This window comes from Danio aesculapii, unplaced genomic scaffold, assembly GCF_903798145.1.
Source record: "Danio aesculapii unplaced genomic scaffold, fDanAes4.1, whole genome shotgun sequence".
Taxonomy (NCBI): domain Eukaryota; kingdom Metazoa; phylum Chordata; class Actinopteri; order Cypriniformes; family Danionidae; genus Danio; species Danio aesculapii.
In genome coordinates, this window is record NW_026613651.1 from 37,501 (window position 1) to 50,895 (window position 13,395).

At 40.9% G+C, this 13,395-nt stretch overlaps 1 protein-coding gene across 1 annotated transcript in view; it reads right to left on the minus strand.

Moving 5' to 3' along the window:
* The window catches only part of LOC130220097 (fibrillin-2-like), a gene marked incomplete at its 5' end in the record, with an annotated part of 62,302 nt that overhangs the window by 17,913 nt on the left and 30,994 nt on the right, over positions 1 to 13,395 (minus strand). The window contains 9 exons of the mRNA XM_056452489.1: positions 5,383 to 5,505; positions 7,712 to 7,831; positions 7,984 to 8,109; positions 8,979 to 9,041; positions 9,369 to 9,521; positions 10,761 to 10,886; positions 11,015 to 11,134; positions 11,793 to 11,918; positions 12,107 to 12,227. Coding sequence (XP_056308464.1) covers positions 5,383 to 5,505; positions 7,712 to 7,831; positions 7,984 to 8,109; positions 8,979 to 9,041; positions 9,369 to 9,521; positions 10,761 to 10,886; positions 11,015 to 11,134; positions 11,793 to 11,918; positions 12,107 to 12,227 — 1,078 coding nt within the window. The remainder of the gene's footprint in view (positions 1 to 5,382; positions 5,506 to 7,711; positions 7,832 to 7,983; positions 8,110 to 8,978; positions 9,042 to 9,368; positions 9,522 to 10,760; positions 10,887 to 11,014; positions 11,135 to 11,792; positions 11,919 to 12,106; positions 12,228 to 13,395) is intronic.

Genomic DNA, 13,395 nt, shown 5'->3' on the forward strand with positions numbered 1-13,395 from the left:
TACAGAGGACTGCAGTGTTTTATCACTCACCGGTGTTTACCTGCTGCCATGAACTGAAGCCTAGGAGGACACTTGGGCATATTACTCTTACAGAGCTTGTGATGTTGTTTGATGCTAAATTGCTTTTAATAGTTTAAATTAAACGTACTGACTGATATTAAAGTGATGTTTACACCATTTCTGCATTTTGAAATCGCAGCACCAGCTGGAGGTGTGTATTCCACAGCATGTTACTGCAATGTGTACAGTGCTGGTCCTATACTTCCGGGTTTCTTCCCACCGCAGCCTCGCTTTGGTTCTTTTAAATGGCGGCCGCGTGAAATAAGCGTATTACTCAAGAAGTCGTTTACGTGACTCAACACCACTCATGTGTTAATGTACACATACTGTAGAGGCAATCAATGAAATAATGAACTCTTAATTATTTAAATCATGGTGGCTCAGTGGTTAGCGCTGTGGCCTCACCATACCTGTCAACACTGAGACGTGAAAATAAGGGATATGCCCACCATAACAAGAGACCCCCCCCCCCATTAGCAGCCAATGCATTAGCATTATTATTAAAATTAATAGCTAATATAATGAAGTAGAATCAAGCTATTAAATCTCATTAACCGTTTCTTCACTGTATAACTCACACATTCTGATTAAAGAGCAGTGAATGCTTATTTATTTAGATTTTTTTTCTTTTATTATGTTAAATAACAGGTGTCACTTTACAAATGCACAGATCTGACGTTATAATGAAGCTTTCGATTGCTTTTTTATGCTCGTTTAGGGCGAAATTAGTTGTGTTTGAAAAAAAAACACCTAGATCGTCATCTTTAGATGATATTATTATTAATTATGTGTATCTGTCTGTTCAAACACGACTTTCGCTATGCATTAAATCTTGTGTACAGACACTGTTTGGGAAACAGCATCTATTTATCACTATGGAGCGCATCAGCTGACAGTCACGCACCGCTATATGACTGTTTTGAGGATTGCAAATGAAGGGGAGACGCCACCTGTAATGAAAAGGAAAGAGAATCCTGCCGTTTTTATATTTATTTCAAAGTGTTTTCATGCCTAAACAAAGCAAAAGCACAGAACAGATTCAGATTTAAGAGCAAGGGCGGCCCCTGGTGGTTCGGCGGTATGGGTTGCGTATAGGGATACTCGGCTCTTTAATGTTTATTTGCCACCCTTCAGAGATAGACTGAAAATACGGGAGAAATACAGGACAATACTTTTACAGGATGATAGCATGGATAGAACTGCAAAATACAGGAGAATCCCGGGAAAAACAGGAGGGTTGACAGGTATGGGCGTCACAACAAGAAGGTCTCTGGTTCTATTAGGAAAAAATCAGGTTTTCATTAAGAGGGTCGGAGGGAGTGGATGTTCTTGAAAAAGTTTCCCAGACTCCTTTTCAGCTGCTACAATTTCAGTAATACTCAAAAATAGGGTCAGAAACTGTTGTGAATTTCTCTAGTCTGGCTCACGGCACCAAACTGTTGTGAAATTCTAAGACGAGCCCAAAAAAAAGGCAGAACTTTCAGTTGTCTTCAAAGCAGAATCCTTTAACAAGAAGAACTCAGCGTGGCTGTGGCGTCATCGAAAGAAGCTCTCCTCTGGCACAGCACACACTCAGTTTAAATACAGTTTTACTGACAGTGAGTCATGTAGGTGAGGACAGGCTAAAACAAAGCATGCAAATGAAGTGTTGTTGTCGGCAGGGTACATTTCCTTTCCAGCCTGATCTCATTAGCATATAAGTACCCATTCATGATACATTTTAGCATTAAATGTTCTGGAGACAGAAACAGTCCAACAAGTTGACCGGCTTGAGAAGACAATAGACGCAGCCGTGCTGTGAAACTGACAATTTGCATTACTTTGTGGAGACAGTCAGGGCTCAGGAAACAAGACAATTTAAGGTCTGTCACCCCCTAAAAACAACTATTCTGTGATATATTTATATAAAAATATATCTGTTATAGATTATATAAATTTATATTTCCACAGATCCAAAGAACTGTGCCTCCTACAGGTCAATTTCACTCCTCAATGTAGATTATAAAGCAGTCACTAAAATGGTAGCTAAAAGATTAGAAACTCGACTTCCTCAATTGATTAATCCAGATCAAACCGCTTTTGTAATTGGGAGATTAGGCACAAATAATCTGAGGAGATTCTTTAACATTATTCACACTGCTAAAGAAAAGCATATACCAGGGAAACATGGATTTTCCTACCACTGCTATGCTGATGATACCCAGCTATACCTCTCTTTTCACCCTGATGATCTCTCGGTTCCAGCTCGCATCTCAGCCTGCCTGTCAGACATTTCACACTGGATGAAAGATCATCATCTTCAGCTTAACCTCGCGAAAACGGAAATGCTTGAAGTTTCTGCCAACCCGACTCTTCACCATAACTTTTCAATCCAGATGGACGGAGCAACCATCACTGCATCCAAAATGGTAAAAAGCCTTGGAGTAACGATTGATGACCAACTGAACTTCTCTGAGCACATTTCTAGAACTGCTCGATCTTGCAGATTCGCACTCTACAACATCAGAAAGGTCCGACCCTTCCTATCTGAACATACAGCTCAACTCATTGTTCAAGCTCTTGTTCTCTCCAAACTGGACTATTGCAACTCTCTGCTAGCCGGGCTTCCAGCTAACTCTATCAAACCTCTTCAGCTGCTTCAGAACGCAGCAGCACGAGTGGTCTTTGATGAACCCAAAAGAGCACATGTCACTCCGCTACTCACCCGTTTGCACTGGCTGCCAGTTGCTGCCCGCATCAAATTCAAAGCTCTGATGTTTGCTTACAAAGCGACCTCTGGCTTTGCTCCTTCGTATCTGCTCTCACTTCTGCAGATATATGTGCCCTCCAGAAACTTGCGTTCTGTGAATGAACGTCGCCTCGTTGTTCCATCCCAAAGAGGGAAGAAATCACTTTCCCGAACTCTCACATTCAATCTGCCCAGTTGGTGGAATGAACTCCCTAACTACATCAGAACAGCAGAGTCACTTGCTGTCTTCAAGAAACCACTAAAAACGCAACTGTTTAGTCTCCACTTTCCTTCCTAATCTGCAATTGCCTCTCTGGCTACACCACTAACTGTACTCTCTCTCTCTCAAAAAACACATTACTAATGCTTTGCTTCTTAGACTTTACACACCTGAAACTTGTCTATAGCTCTTGTTCACTGCTGCTCTTATAGATGTGTAAATTGCTTCCTTGTCCTCATTTGTAAGTCACTTTGGATAAAAGCGTCTGCTAAATCAGTGGTTCCCAAACTGGGGGTCGCGACCCCTGCGGGGGTCGCAGAATAATTTCAAGGGGTCGCGAGAGTTATTTAAAAATTGTGTAATTTTCAGTGATTATAATATATATTTTTCAGTATTATAAGTGAAAGCTAATATTTTCAGATTTTTAAAAAGATATTACTGATTCATAAAGTATTCAGGACACATTCAGGCAGAATGCATCTTTGTACTTGGAACGCAGCGCTCAGGAACAGTTTAAAACTGTTGTCATGTCAACTTGCCGCAGTAAACAAAGCCTTCAACGCTTGCCCCGCCTTCACGCTCTTCTTATTGGCCCACTGCGCTAAGAACTGAACACGAATGATTGGTTAAAATCAGCTGTCAATCACTCAGTCAACGCCTCCTGTCTTCAGATGACAGGAGCTACAACCGCGAAAACGTAAAGCGCTGAAGACGAGAGAATGAAAACAACACTGACAGATTTTGTCTTACAAACACCTAAAGCTACAAATATTGGCACATCTGATTACTGATCATGTGCTGAATGTTAATCCACCAGCTATACTTATTGAAGAGTGGATAAAAGACCTCCATTGGCTTCAAGTCTGCTATGAAAATGTCTAGCATTCACTGTAAAGTCTGTGGGATATCTTTTGGGATATCCGTCCGTGTATCTTTTGGTCACTCAATAATGTTATAAAAATGTCTTTTCTTGTGATAACGGGATTTCATTGAGACATATTTTCCTCACGCATGCATATTTATTTTTTTGCTTGTTAGTTTTGATTAGTGTTGATTTTCAAATGCAATAAATCTGTTTATAAAACTTGTAGTAACAGTGCGATAATTGGTGGGAGCCACTAAATTTTGGCTGGTGCGCCTACATTTTAAAGTTAGAAGCACCAGTGTTACCAAGCAAAAATGTTAATTTCGAGCCCTGTAATCTATAGTAAATATAGTTAAAATATTGTGAACAGCTTAAAATGCTATTTTTATTGTTTGTATATGCTTTGGTAGTGGGGGGTCGCGAGTTCTTGACGATCTTACAATGGGGGTCGCGGGTTTAAAAGTTTGAGAACCACTGCTAAATGACTAAATGTAAATGTAAATGTCAATGGATAGATGTTTCTCTCGATGCCAAAAAGGCTTTCGACCGAGTTGAGTGGTCATACTTATTTGAAGTACTAAAAAATGTAGATTTGGAACTGTATACATAGAGATAATTCAATCACTTTATAAATCCCCAAAAGCTAAAATGATTACAAATGGAATTATTTCTTCTTCAATACCTTTGTATAGAGGATGTAGACAAGGTTGCCCCATCAGCCCAGCTCTCTTTGCCCTCGCGATTGAACCTCTAGCTGAGGCTATTAGATGCAACCCTAACATAAAAGGCTTTAAATACACCCCTAGTCCAAGTTTGGACACCCCTGGTCTAAACACACACTGCTGTCTGACACTATTATCTACACCTACTGTGAAGCCCACAGACACCTGCATCACCAAATGCTGAGGTTTTTTCTCCCATTCAGCATGCGGTATGAAACTCCATTAAAACTACACTCCTCCAGCAGTTCACACTCTCATCCAACATCTCGTTTGTCAGGGGGGCATGCAGGAAATGTTCCCGAATGAAAGTGAAAGAGCAAAACTGCAGTTAAAGTCCACAAATTAATAATGAACACCCGAAACGACATGAAACTCTGGAGGAAATGTGGACAGCGTGGAGATGTCAATGGCATTCTGTGTTATAACATGTAAAACTGGATCATGAAAGGAACATTCAGAAAGCAGCTCATGTAAACACCTTCATCTTATTATTGTCTTCATTAGATTAAGGTAAATAATTCTATTACTGATGTCCATGTAAACCTAGTCACTTTGAACAGGGCTTAAATCTCTCAGTAAGAAAAGCTTTTTAAGTGTTGTTCTCTGTTCTCTGATTGGTGTTTTCAGGCAGGAGGGTGGGGTCAACCTGCCACTCACATGAGATCCACCAACAGCAAACCTCGATCAGCTCCCTATGCTGAAAATCAAGCTCCGCCCACATGCGTTCTTGAGCCAGAAATGCAGATGCAGCAGAACAGATGAAGAATTTGATGAAGGTTTGTCTGACCTTTGCACATCCTCCGGTCGTCCCTCAGCACGTATCCTGCTGGACATCTGCACTCATACGAGCCCAGCGTATTCACACAGCGGAACGCACACAGCAGAGGATTCTGGGAGCACTCGTTTACATCTGGAAACACACTGTACATTACCATCAAGCACTGGCGCACACATCATCTGCCACTATAGTGTGTGTTGTGTTTGAGTAAAAGATTTTCAGCTCTCTGAGGCTGCGTTCAGTTGATTAATAATACAGTTCAAATGCTGAAACACTGTGATTCCATGATCAATGAAGACAGAAGCGCGCACACACACACACACACACACACTCAAACCCATACATAAAAGCACACACACAAGTGTGCGCAAAGACACAAACATAAGCACATACATTAACATAAGCGCACACACACACACACACAAGCGCAAACACAAAATCACACACATAAACACAAAAAGCGCACACACATAAACACACACAAAACCACACAGACAAACATAAGCATGCACGCAGAAGTGCACATACACACAAACATAAGTGCATACACAAACATAAGCAGACACACACACACACACACACAAAAATGCACACACACATAAGCGCTCACACAAACACACACACGTAAACACTATCAAAACCACACACATAAGTGCGCGCACACACACACACACACACACACACAAATGCCCAGACATAAGCGCAAACACATAATCACACACACAAAGTGCAAACACATAAACACACACACAAAGCGCAAACACATAAACACACACAAAAACACAGACATAAGTACACACACACACAAACACACTAGTACACACACAAGCACACACACAAACATAAGTGCACACACACACAAATGCCCAGACATAAGCGCAAACACATAATCACACACGCAAAGCGCACACACATAAACACAAACATAAGGGCACACACACAAATGCACTAGTGCACACACACAAACATAAGTGCACACACACACACACACACACACACACACACACACACACAAATACCAATACATAAGCGCAAACACATGATCATTCACATAAAGGCACACACAAACGCACACACAAACATAAGCATGCACACAGAAGTGCACATACACATAAACACAAACATAAGTGCATACACAAACATAAGCAGACACACACACACACACATACACACACAAAACTGCACACACACATAAGTGCTCACACAAACACACACACGTAAACACTATCAAAACCACACACATAAGTGCACACACAAAAACACACTAGTGCACACACACAAACATAAGTGCACACATAATCACACATACACACACACACACACCAATACATAAGCGCAAACACATAATCACACACACAAAGTGCACACACATAAACCCAAACATAAGGGCACACACACAAAGATAAGTGCACACACACACACACACACACACACAAATACCAATACATAAGCGCAAACACATGATCACACACACAAAGTGCACACACGTAAACAAAAACACACACATAAAGGCACACACAAACGCACACACAAACATAAGCATGCACACAGAAGTGCACATACACACAAACACAAACATAAGTGCATACACAAACATAAGCAGACACACACACACACACAAAAATGCACACACACATAAGCGCTCACACAAACACACACACGTACACACTATCAAAACCACACACATAAGTGCACACACAAAAACACACTAGTGCACACACACAAACATAAGTGCACACACACACACACACACCAATACATAAGCGCAAACACATAATCACACACACAAAGTGCACACATGTAAACACATACATAAGGGCACACACACAAATGCACACACAAACATAAGTGAACACACAAACACACTAGTGCACACACACACACAAACATAAGTGCACACACACACAAACATAAGTGCACACACACACAAATGCCAATACATAAGCACAAACACATAATCACACATGCAAAGCGCACACACATAAACACAAACATAAGGGCACACACACAAATGCACTAGTGCACACACACAAACATAAGTGCGTGCACACACACACACACACACACACAAAGTGCACACACATAAACACAAACATAAGGGCACACACACAAATGCTCTAGTGCACACACACACACACACACACAAAAATGCCAATACATAAGCGCAAACCCAATCACACACACACAAACAAAAACAAACAAATACAAACATAAGGGCACACACACAAAGGCACTAGTTAACACACATAAGCATAAGCACGTACACAAGCACGCACGCACACACACACACACACACACACACACACACACACACACACACACACAGCCTGAAACAGACCTTCGCAGGTCATCATAGGTCCGGGCTCGAACCCTTCATCACAGCTGCACTCGAAGGCTCCCTCCACGTTAGTGCAGGTGCCGTTTCCACACGGGTTCCCCAGCTCACACTCGTTGGTGTCTGAGGAGCACAGAGAACATCAGGAGCACGTCACTATGATCAGTGTTTTATTGTGCTGTACTTTATTTTACAGTTGCAGGAAGAGTTGTTCATTCCTGTACTGAATGTGTGTTGTGTGACTGTGTCCCGTCTGCATCCGTTTAACCTCTGACCTTCGCAGTTGATGCCGGTGAAGTCGAGTCGGTAACCGAACGGACACTCGCAGCGGAACGTCCCGTCAGTGTTGATGCAGTGACCGTTCCTGCAGATGCCGGGGTTCTGCACACACTCGTCCACGTCTGGAACATAAGAACACGAGTGTGTGCTCACAAACACATTCACTGACTCAGTGATTCGATGACTCGGTGATTCATTGATTCATTGATTAATTTACTCAGTGATTCGATTGCTTAGTAATTTGGGGATTCAGTGATTTAGTGATTCGATGACTCTGTGATTTGGTGATTCATTGATTAATTTACTCAGTGATTCGATTGCTTAGTAATTCAGTGATTCAGTGATTCGATGACTCTGTGATTTTGTGATTCGTTGATTGATTTACTCAGTGATTCGATTGCTTAGTAATTTGGGGATTCAGTTATTCAGTTACTCAGTGATTCAATGACTCTGTGATTTGGTGATTCGTTGATTAGTTTACGCAGTGATTCAATGATTCTGTGTTTCAGCAATCATTTGATTCATTTACTGAGTGATTCAATGACTTAGTGACTTGGTGATTCAATTACTCAGTGATTTGATTACTCAGTAATTTGGGGATTTAGTGATTCAGTTTCTCAGTGATTAAATGACCCGTTGATTTGATAATTCCTTGATTAGTTTACGCAGTGATTCAATGACTCTGTGATTCAGCAATTCTTTGATTCATTTACTGAGTGATTCAATGACTCAGTAATTTGGTGATTCAATTACCCAGTGATTCGATTACTCAGTAATTTGGGGATTCAGTGATTCAGTTACTCATTAATTAAATTACTCGTTGATTTGGTGATTCATTGATTAGTTTACGCAGTGATTCAATGACTCTGTGATTCAGCAATTCTTTGATTCATTTACTGAGTGATTCAATGACTCAGTGATTTGGTGATTCAATTACTCAGTGCTTTATTTACTCAGTGATTCAGTGACTCAGTGATTCAGTGATACTCACCCACAGCGGTGTCGTCTGTACTGTGGCTTTTACCAGGAGCTGGACACAGAACTTTATAGGCCGCTAAAACACACACACACACACACACACACACACACACACACACACACACACACATAGTCATACATTAACTGTCACTGGCATCGTATCATGTATGTGTGATCGCGTGTAAGTGTACATATGTGTGTGTGTGTCATTGTGCATTTGTCAGTTTGTTTGTGTGATAGTGTCTGCATGTATGCATGCGTGTGTGTATGTGTGTGTGCGTGTGTGTGTGTGTGTGTGCATACGAGTTTGCACCTATGAATGCATGTGTGTTTGTTAATGTATGTGTGGTGTGTGCTCATGTGAGAGTAATGTGTGTGTGTGTGTGTGTGTGCGCGTGCTCACCGTCCTCCATGGAGGGGCAGATCTCGCAGGGGTCACCCCATCCCTGACCCGGCATCCCGCTGCAGCAACACACACTCTTGGTGGTGTTGAGGGGCTTCGGGGCCAGACAGCGGCCGTTCTCGAACTTTGTGTAACAGTAATTGACCCGGATATCTGCGAAGGAAACACATCTGCTCATTCTCTACACAACATTACACAAACACACACTTCAGGAGAATCATGAACTGCAGATGATTCTTTCTCAAACTATTCATTTACAAATGATTCTCTGAAATGATTCATTCCCAAAAGCATCTTCCCAGTTCCTACAATAACGTTTCAAATGAATTTTCCAAAATGATTCCTGACAAAATGAAATGACTCCTTCTTAAATGATTCTAATAATTAAACATCACACATCATTTTTCTCAAATGATTCTTTTCAGAATGAACTTCTCAATGAATTTAGCAAAATTAATCTCTCAAATGATTCATTCCCAAATTTTTCTTTCTTACTTGATTAATTGGCAAAAGATTCTTTCTCAAAAGATTCATTCAAAAATTACACTTCCCAAATGATAATGACTGTTTCCTATTTTAATGTTTCAAATGAATTTTCCAAAATGATTCTGTCCAAAGGGAAATGATTCTTTCTCAAAAATTCTAATAACTGATTCAAACATGATTTTTCTCAAATGATTCTCTCATATTGCTTCTTCTCATTGCCAAAATGACTCTCTGAAAATTAATAAAATCTCTCCTAAATGATTCATCATCAAACTGTTTCCAAAATTATTTTCAAAATGATTCTTTTCCAAATGATTCAATTCACTGATTGTTTCCAAAATGATTCTTCCCCAAATGATTCATCAAACTGATTGCTTCCAACTACATTGTTTCCAAAATGATTCTTTTTCAAACGATTCATCAAACTGATTGTTTCGAAAATAATTCTTCCCCAAATGATTCATCAAACTTATTGTTTCCAAAATGATTCTTTTCCAAATGATTCATCAAACTGACCGTTTTTAAAATGATTATTTTCCAAACAATTCATCAAACTGGTTGTTTCGATAATGATTCTTCCCCAACTGATTCATCAAACTGATTGTTTTTAAAACGGTTCTCCTCCATATGATTCATCAAACTGATTGTTTCCAAAATGATTCAAATTTATTTGAATCTTTCTCAAATGACTTCCCCCAAACGATTCTTTTGCATAAAATGATTCATCAATGCCCTAAATACATAAAAATACCAATGAATCTAAAATGAGCACACAAGTGTCCTCAATACAGTCACAGACATGTCCAGCAGTGAAGTTAACCTTGAGTTTTAATCATAATAACCCATAATAGAGACAGATGTGCACAAATAACCCATTGTGGTTTCTCCAAACGCTCGCTCACTCACCCACACATCTCTTTCCGGATGAGGACAGCTGGAAACCCTCAGGACACTCACACCTGAAGCTGCCCGCCGTGTTCACACACTTCCCGAAGATGCAGATCTCTGGAGACTGAGAGCACTCGTCGATGTCTGCACACACACACACACACACACACACACACACACACACACACACACACACACACACACACACATAGACACAGGTTTGTTTCAGCATGGCGAGCACCTGCACTACTGAGGGTGCAGTGCACACTGACCTTCACAGCGGTCGTCCTGCAGGTAATACCCCGGAGGACAGATGCACCTGTAGGAGCCGTCCAGATTCTGACACGTCCCGGGACCGCAGGTGCCAGGGCTCAGCAAACACTCGTTGATGTCTGAGCACAGGAACACAGAAGCATGTGACACCAACACACACACACACACACACAAACATGCATGCGCACACACACACATACACACTCTCACAAACACATGCATTTATGTGTGCACACTCATACAACCAAGCACATGCATCCACAAGTATATACATGCACATGCATACACACGCACACACATACACACAGACGCACATGTATATACTTTCACACACGGACATGCACGCACACACAATCAAGCACACGCAAACATGCATGCACATCCACACACACACACACACACACACACACACACACACACACACACACACACACACACACACACACACACACACACACACACACACACACACTCTCACATACACAAATACACATACAAACACAAACACATGCATGCACACAGACACGTACACACACACGCACATGCACGCACACACACACGTACATGTATGCATATGTATGTACATATTCACACACACATGCATGCACACATAAACATACACACAAACATGCATGCACACACACACACTCTCACACACACAAAGACACATACACACAAACACATGTATGCACACACACACGCACACATGTATGCTCACACAAGCACACACACACTCACTTACACACACACACAATGGTCAGAAGCGCCAGGACTCACCCACACACGTGCGTCCGTCAGGGGAGAGTTTATATCCGTCCAGACATACACACACAAATGAACCCAGTGTGTTGATGCAGTTTCCGTTCCGGCACAAACCCCTGAGCGACACACACTCATCTGTGTCTAAACAACACACACAAGAACACAGCTAAAACAACACAAACACACCTGGAGAATTTATAAAAATCCTTCGCTCATTCATAAACATTCACGTTGCTGTAATGTGTGTATGTGTGAGTGTTTATATATGAATATGTATGTGTGTGTGTGTGTGTGTGTGTGTGTGTGTGTGTGTGTGTGTGTGTGTGTACCAATGCAGTCGTTGTTGTGTGACAGCTGGAATCCTGGGTAACACAGGCAGTTGTAGGAGCCCACAGTGTTCTTACAGGTTCCATTTCCACACGGCTGACGCTCGCACTCGTCCACATCTGAACACAGAAACCACAGACGGTCAGTCACCCATGAACACAAACACGCACATAAAAGATATCATACATGTCAGTTAGCCATAAACGCAAAAAAACTACCGAAGGTCATTTAGTCCTAAACAAAGAAATCACAGATAGACAGCAAAAACACACACACACACACACACACACACGCACACACACACACACGCACACACACACACACACACACACACACACAATCATAGACGGTCCGTTTATTATGAGCACAAAAAACCTAGACGGTCGGGCCATCGGTTACCAAAAAAAAAAGAAAAAAACAGACACAGGCGGTTGCAGTTAGCAAAAACCACAGACAGTCGGTTTATCATACACACAAAAACAAAAATATAAACAAAAATCACAAATGGTCAGTAAACAAACACCACAGACAGTCAGTTTACAATGAACACAAAACTACAGACGGTCAGTAAAATATTAATAAAAACTACAGACGGTCAGTTAAATATGAACACAAACTACAGACGGTCAGTTAGATATGAATAAAAACCACAGACGGTCAGTTAGATATGAATAAAATTACAGACGGTCAGTTAGATATGAACAAGAACTACAGACGGTCAGTTAGATATGAAAAAACACTACAGACTGTCAGTTAGATATGAATAAAACTACAGACGGTCAGTTAGATATGAATAAAAACCACAGACGGTCAGTTAGATATGAATAAAACTACAGACGGTCAGTTAGATATGAACAAGAACTACAGACGGTCAGTTAGATATGAAAAAACACTACAGACTGTCAGTTAGATATGAATAAAAACTACAGACGGTCAGTTAGATATGAATAAAAACTACAGACGGTCAGTTAGATATGAATAAAAACTACAGACGGTCAGTTAGATATGAATAAAAACTACAGACGGTCAGTTAGATATGAATAAAAACTACAGACGGTCAGTTAGATATGAACAAAAACTACAGACGGTCAGTTAGATATGAATAAAAACCACAGACGGTCAGATATGAATAAAACCACAGACGGTCAGTTAGACATGAATAAAAACTACAGACGGTCAGTTAGATATGAACAAAAACTACAGACGGTCAGTTAGATATGAACAAAAACTACAGACGGTTAGTTAGATACGAATAAAAACCACAGACGGTCAGTTAGACGTAAACAAAACT